At 35.9% G+C, this 7,895-nt stretch overlaps 1 protein-coding gene across 4 annotated transcripts; it reads right to left on the minus strand.

Moving 5' to 3' along the window:
- Positions 1-625: 625 nt before the first annotated feature.
- On the minus strand, positions 626-7,576 carry LOC140980875 (polyadenylate-binding protein-interacting protein 4-like). Of its 4 annotated transcripts, none has more exons than XM_073446957.1 (15): positions 7,417-7,576; positions 6,499-6,674; positions 6,288-6,431; positions 5,415-5,548; positions 4,967-5,157; positions 4,239-4,416; positions 3,967-4,146; positions 3,422-3,540; positions 3,191-3,245; positions 3,081-3,114; positions 2,483-2,802; positions 2,143-2,289; positions 1,770-1,862; positions 1,616-1,678; positions 626-1,297 (listed from the first exon to the last, which is right to left on the minus strand). In XM_073446957.1, the coding sequence occupies exons 2-15, from the start codon at positions 6,626-6,628 to the stop codon at positions 1,268-1,270; spliced, it is 1,818 nt and encodes a 605-aa protein (XP_073303058.1). In that variant the 5' UTR covers positions 6,629-6,674; positions 7,417-7,576; the 3' UTR covers positions 626-1,267. The 4 variants fall into 4 exon arrangements, with proteins under 4 accessions (XP_073303058.1, XP_073303059.1, XP_073303056.1 ...); XM_073446958.1 differs by having other exon boundaries at positions 3,422-3,456; positions 3,910-4,146; XM_073446955.1 differs by having other exon boundaries at positions 3,910-4,146; positions 7,417-7,575.
- Positions 7,577-7,895: the final 319 nt, after the last annotated feature.

A 7,895-nucleotide genomic window follows, 5' to 3' on the forward strand; every position in this document is an offset into this window, starting at 1 on the left:
AGTAGAGGTAATCAAAATTTACAGAGTTCAGAAGTAGGATTCACGATATTTAAAATAATAAATATAATTTTTAATAATTTATTTATTTTATATAATGTGTCAATTTAATTAGCTTTAAGACATTTTTTTCGAAGCGAGCATATTATTCACGAGATAACATGTTGACTCTCTTTCATTTCATACCCATATGTAATATGATAAACCCATTGATTAAGTCAACTTTCGATTTATTTTAATATGATACATGTTTTATACATAAAATGAATAAATTAACTTTCAAAAAAAAATTGAATATTTAATTCTCAGAATTAGAACGTACGTTAAATCTCATTGCAAATCAGATAACGACAAATTGAAATTTTTTTTTAAGGTTAAAATCGAAGCAAAACGCACAATTTTTCGCGATTTCAGGATCGAGTTGTATACTCGTACACACGCACCAGTCCTATATTTCCACAATACGTTTTTTACTTTTGCAAAAAAATTAGAGTATATCAGGTAAGATATGCTGAAGCTGTATCCGTTTTTCTGAATCAATAACCATGTATTATTGTATTCACTAACCATAAGGGATGCATCAAACCCGACAAAAATAATTCCAAAGGAAAAGTAAAACCCAAGAAACCTTTGATGAAAGATAAGAACTTCGAAAACACAGAGAGAGAAAACAATTGCCACCACGGTAATACATCTAACTTCGACTTCAATTTTAATCAATAATTTCAACAGCAGGACGACAATGTGCAGTGCAGGCCCTGCTCATCCACCAGAGTACTGTTTCGAATATGGTCGGCTTTCCGTTATCTCCACCATATTCTGTCCAACACAAGTACCTTCTTTGCTCTGAAACCAAGATCTATAGACCAACTCAGATTTTGAGAACACAAGCAGCACGAGTACCTCCAGCTTTCAAGTAAGGAGGTGACAAAAAATGATATCCGGTAGTGCTTAAATCACAAACCAAATCTAAACTGTTCTATCACCATGATTCCATTCCTCTTTAAGTACCCAGAAAAAGGATGAAATTTGAAGCACTAATCCATGTTAGAACATATTAAAGAGACATTTAAGAAATGGAAAATCCATTGACATGCAGGATTTTCCAGAAAGAACCGAATCTCATCTAGGCACATGTAATATCTAAGCATCTATAAAATTTTTGTAAGCTGCCGGGCTCTTGCAAAAAAATGTTTCCAAGCAGTCTGTCATCAGAAAATTGTTAATCCGCCCCCTTTTATTGTCACAAGTCAGTAAACACCAACATTGGCTAAAATTCCCTTCCTCTGTAAGGCACATCCTGGGGGAAAGAAGATGAATCAGATGAACACGTTAAGGGAAGTAAGCCACCTTGACAGAGTTAGTTCAAAGCTCAAAAGTTATTGACTAAATAAATGAGTCAATAAGAACAATACGAACAGTTGCTCATAAATGGTTTTTCAATCTCAGTTTCATTTACTGTTTTAATCCAAATGGCACAAGAGACGGATCAACTTGTTGTTTTCTTCCTCCACCATAACAGCCAATAACACTAAGTACAGCAAGATGACAATTAAAACACACCACATACTGAAACATAGAATAACAGAACAGGAGAAGGAAGAAACAATTATCTTACTGTTGGATATGTTGGCATGTACATCACCGGCCGGGGCTGTCCAATTATCATGTGCTGCCCATACTGCATACGAAGAATTCAGTTTTACTTCCCATGTAGATGGAGAAATGTGAAAATATTCAAGAGCAGAGCCATCAATGATGGGGAAAAAAACCTGGGCTCCACTCGGATGGAAATAGGGTTGTGGCATATGTGCAGCCTGTGGATTAAAAATAACAGGCTGTGGCGGTGCAAAAGAAGGTCCAATCTGCAAAAGAAAATAATTAGCCGACCAAAAAGAAGAAGCAAGTATAATTATATTGTAACAGTATATCAATAACTAGGTTCTTGGTGGATGGACGCTTGCGATATACTAACAAGTCTGACGTCTTGTTAACAAATAAATGTAGCATTCAAAAATGCTACTAGCATTAATTAACTGAGTCATCTATCATTAAGCTTTCAGATGAACAAAGTCATTTAAGAGAAGTTAGAAGCTTGGTAATTTAACTGGAACTAAAACCTAGCAGCAAGAGTTACATTCATACCCCGACACCTACAGGCATCCCAGGCATGTGTGGAACTGCAGTCATGTTAACTGGATAATAGAAGGAACTATCAGCAACTGGAGAAGGTGATCTCAGAGTCGTTAGAGAGGGAACAAAACTCTTTGCATTTGGATTTAATTTAAATTCCTGCAAAAACAATTGAAGAGTAAGAAAATTACGAGAAGGATACATTATGTACAGCAGAATAAGAGATAGGAATTATTTACCATAACCATCCTTCTGTGCATTTCATCCATTATCGAAGCCATGAATAAAGAAAAGTGGCTAAATTACAACTGCCATATCAAAAAAAATTGCTTTGTCAAACCACTACTCCCACCTTAGCATGTGGATTCAACGTTGACTTCTCAGACGACAATGAGCCAACAGATGAACTTGGTGACAATCCTCGGCCAGCAGAAGTTGAAGTGGCACCTCCCCCACGATCAGAAGTGGATGATGCAGAACTGCTAGGCCTGGCAAGAGAAGTTGCGGTCCCTTGTGTTTTGAAAGGTATAGTACCTTCCAGCAGCATACTGGAAGAACTTGCCTTTTCCTGAACCTTGGTTGATGTATGTGATGGATCATATGCAGTAGCATTTGGTGACAATCCAACCTTGTCAGAGTTTTCTATCTTTGGTCTCAAAAGCAAATGTGAATCTGTGAACAAAGATATAGTTGATGTCAAATAAATGCAACGATAGATAAAAAAAGAAAAAGTTCTACAAAGTAAAAACTGACAAATTGCTCAAGTAAAAGAGCTGACGAGGCCCAACAGAATGAGAAAATTAGAAATCTATGAATATACTTCGATAATTGCCAGAAAACCATCAGCTTATAAAACTATCACAGGGGACTCTCTAGAAAGTATATTCATAGATTTTCTATATCAATATGATACACTGTCAAACGCTATCAGCAAAGAAAATGCTGCTTACCCTCAACTTTTGACACTTGACTTCGGTCAACTACCTGCAGGGGAAAAAATTTGTCAGACAGTAACATTTTAAGACACAAGTCAACTTAATAGCAGTCAGAATGCACTCACCTTTAGCTTTTCTTTGCTTTCCCCACCCCATCCAATATCTTGGTTATCATGAAGTCTACATGAAAATTTTCCGATTAGATGCTTCATTAATTTTTTTTAATGAGAGCTAACATTTGACTTCAAAGATAAATAGCTTCGTTCCCAGAATTTTTTAAGTTATGCTTTTCCACTAGCATAATAGTAACTGAAATGAAACAACAAACATTAGATATCAGACAATTGTACAACAACCTGCCGGTGTCAGTGATGGAGGAATCTTTGGGAAGCTGTTCAGATAGCAGTGAATGATCGTCAGAATTTGAATGATAAACATCCCTACTACTAGATCTCAGAGAAGATTGGACTTCTCCCTACACCAGGAAAAAGAGAATGAGCAGAAAACATATAGGTTTATTAATAACGCCCAGAAACAACACAAACAAGCTTAATAGACACTGGCATAGGGGAGAATACAAAAAGACTGAGATAAAGCCACAAAATTTTATTCAAGTCCAAATCTACATATAAATAGTTTCTGCCTTTCACTTCATTTTTCAATGATGAATTGGTAACCAACACTGTCCCCTATCAACCATTTTAAGGCATAGGTACCAAAAGAAAAAGGAAACTGAAACTAATATGAATCGGTGAACCAGCTGAAACAGGAAAACAATTCAGAACTTTTATTTAACAAGGCAAAATACTATAATGAAGAAAACGAAATCGGAGACAAGAAATACCATTGGTGAAGATCTTGATGACGCTAGAGTTCCATAACTGGTTTTCCCAATACTCACATTCATGAGAGGGATTTCAGTGGCGGAATCAGAGACATGCCCAAAGGTTTCATCATTTTTCGAATCCAATGATACATCCTCAATCTCATCGTATCCACGGTCATCAACTCCCCTATATACTGATGAGAATCTGGTTTCTTCATCAATTTCAAGATTTCCATCAAGTTGAACACCCCTTTCCTACAGAAACAACATGATGTTATTAAATTGTAAAGTAACAAACAAGGTGTAAAAAAATCCAAAGAAAAAAAATAGCCTATTTTAGGTCAAACCTCTGCCACATGAAGATCAAGGGTTTCATCACCCTCGATTTCTCTAGCTATCCGTATAGCTTCTCTTTCTAGTTCTCTCATCTGAGGACCTTTCTCAAGCTTTGTTGTGTAAAGTTCCTCGTTAAAGGTGCTCTTCACTCCAAATAAACTTTCATTTGCTTCAAACTGATCCCAGCCCCTGATATTCAGATAATAATACTCAGTCAAAACAACAACAAAAAATAAGTTATATGATACTCCATTGAAGCTTTATCCTGACATAACTATTGATTCTTCTACAAATTAAATGGCAGTAATAAATTTATATTAGGTTTACTGCTTCAACTAATATATGGTCATATCTAAAACAACAAAGTATTTGTATTAAACAATATTTACTGTCAGAGAAATAGAAATTTCAAGTACCTTAATAACCAATCATACATCTATATCTATATACTTATATTAAAGTTGAGCAAACGAGACCGACACAATTAGGTCTGCCTTCAATTAAATTACCACATTGCCCTTCACTTTTTGTTTTTTTGGCCCTTATATTGATACAAAGTATAATTACCAACTTTTTTTACTAAAATCGACTTGACTAAAAAAAATTATAAAAAAACCTATTGAATTAACTAAAAAATATTACTAAAAAAACCAACTATTGCGTGCAATGGGACGCTATTGTAAACAAAGAAAGAACCATTATGCTCTTCCTTCAAGATAGGTAACATGAGATTTCCAACCTATTCCAATGGTCATCAAATGTGTTCTCAATTTCAGGAAAACTGGGATCGCTGTCATCTGGGACCCAAGGCTGCAATTCTTTTCCCATGTCAACATGCCGGTATTGTGATATGGAGGAATCTGTCATAAGTTCTCGCTTCTTTTCATGCTGCATTTCTTTGGTTAAACCATCCCCGGTAACAGGCACGCCCTGTTTCAGTTCAATAACAAAGTTTATCAGCTAAATTTCAAATTACAAAGTGGACATTTGATTAGAAACTTTTTGCTTCATAATTGCGACAACTTCAGCAGTAATGTTGCTACAAAAACACCCCCTGGAAAATTGAAAAAGAATAAGTCTTTCAATACATAATTGCATTTGCACATATTGACAGCCATTCTAATCTGGTATGATGGTATCAAAAAAATATTTTACAAGTGTACATAAGAAGCAGGACAAAGCAAAACCTTTGCCCTTAGTTGCACAAAATCCTCAGCCTGTATGATCAAAGTCCTTGGAGGGGGCCTGCTTGGAGAATCCAAAATATTTTTCGGCCCAGAAGAACCATCGTTGATTAATTGAGCCATCTTGAGAACAACTCCTGCAAAAAAAAAAAACAAAGGCCGCTTTTCAAAGAAAAAACCAAATTCTATTTGCAAAAGCATGATCCAAAGCAGTGTTCTAAAACTCGGGCTAGGCAGCCACCTAAACTCGGGCTAGGCGGCCTCTCCTAGGCGGCTGACGCGCTTAGGCGCCGCTTGCCGCACCGAAAAGGTTCTAGACGGCTAGCCTATGCGGCAAGGACGCCTAGGCACTCTTAGGCGGTTCAAGACAGGCCTAGGTGTTTAAAATTTTTTTTGGGCTTTTAATTCCTGAAAACCGAATTAAACTAGAACATGACATAAAGAAAGAATTATAGGCTCGTGCTTTTAATTTTTTGAGATTGAAAGCCCAATTAAAACCACAATTTGTTGGCTTGCGCTTGCCCTAACACGCCACTCTCATCTTTGTCTATTTACTTCTGCGCACATAAGAAAATCAAACCAGACCCTAAAAGTAATTTTTTTCTTATTTTTATTTCTTTTGCATTGTCTATTATTCTGCTCCTACTTAAGCAGAAGAAGCAGGAGGAATGAACCAGGTGTCAATTGGATTTTAACAAAGTGACCATTACAAATCTCTTAATACCGTGAAATCCGCCTAGGCGGCCTAGGCTCTATGCGCCAGTCGGGCGGCCGACTAGCGCCTAGCGAATTTCAGAACCATGGTCTAATAAAGTAAAGCATTAGCACCCATAAGTGATATAGTTGTAAACTTTGTGAATTTACTTTTCTATATACCTAGATCCTCAGCATTTGTTGCATGAAATATTCCTGAAAATACAGATCCATCCTGCACCTGGACTTCCACTTGATGTCCAATAAGGCACGTCGTTAAATATATTAGTCGATCACGTGACGGCATTTCAAGCCCACCTCCTTTACCTGACATTATAAGTGTTAGGAAAAGAAATATTGCATTCACAAATACCAACGATACGTTGACGCTTACCAAAATATATCCTGCCAGAATTTGTGGTTCCAACATTGAATTTACTGTCAAACCTAGTGACAGTGCCCTTATCAGCTCTACGACGGCTGTATCCATTAGACCCGGTCTGCATGACTTGTTGCGTATTCATCTTTAGCAGAAAAACGCGAGTATATGCAGATAACTAAGACAACAAACTGCAAAAGGCGGCAAATAAATAAAATGGTTTTTTTACATGAGGCATCAATACAACTTAATCACATAGATAATGCAACAAATAAAAGGGATGATGTAGCCCAAAGATTTGTAAAAAGGCTATGTTACAACTTATCAAATTAACTCTTAGCAACCAAACCTGAACCCATAAATAGTATCGACAGATTGCAAATATTTGAAAATTCCATCCCGTGAGTGACTTCAGGAATTTATATTACACACTATAAATCCAATCATACTAATTTGGAAACATCGAATTCCTATGAAATCTGGATAGCTTCAACCTTTTAATAAGACAACAAAAAAAGGGAACAAAAAACCCACAAGAAAAACCTCCAACATGCATAATCAAAAAAGTTTCATCACTAGTAAGTACAGATATCGATTTATTCCTGAAGCATAATAATAGAGCCTCCTACAGCACTCATAGTATCAAGCAACAATTAAGCAAAGCAAATAAACAATGACATACACAATACAAACAACTCAATTTTTCAATCGATTTCAATTTTAAAAGGGAGTTAAATGCGACAAAACCCTACAGTTTTTCTTCCTTTTTCTTCGCTGATATCACCGATTACGCCTTAAAAACAAAACTAGGAATAAATTAAACTATCGTTGACTAAAAACCTAGAAAAATCCTCTCCTGTCAATCGAAAACCCTATGATCCAATACAAAAATCAAAAGTACAACACAGCATAGAGGTTGAGACAGCTGTTTACGATGAAGTGGAGAGAGAGAACCGCCCGATCTGGAGCTAAGAAAGGTGTAGAAATCGGAATCGGTAATAAGCGTTGGCAGATTTGTAAGGCTCGTAGACGCACAATAACACACGGAGTGAATTTGGGTTTGAACTCTTTTGTTTTAAATTACAATTCCTCTTTTTAAAAACAACAAGAAGCTTTTTTAAATTTACAGTTCCAAACTTCTTATCGTAAACAAATTGAGTCAGTTCAAGATATTTTAAAATTATTTCGAAAAATATTTAATTTGTATTTGAGTTTATCGAATTTGAGATAAACTTGAACATATTTGAATTTTTTTCGAGTCAAACTTGAGCTCGCCATCCTTTATATTTAATTAATATAATATAATTATATATTAAATAAATAAATTTCAAGTCTTTCGAGTACTTATTTTCGAGCGATAGTTCGAATAGATCGTGATCATGTTCGAATCCTTCGAGTTAAACTCGAAGTCG

Source organism: Primulina huaijiensis, chromosome 7, assembly GCF_012295235.1.
Source record: "Primulina huaijiensis isolate GDHJ02 chromosome 7, ASM1229523v2, whole genome shotgun sequence".
Lineage (NCBI taxonomy): Eukaryota > Viridiplantae > Streptophyta > Magnoliopsida > Lamiales > Gesneriaceae > Primulina > Primulina huaijiensis.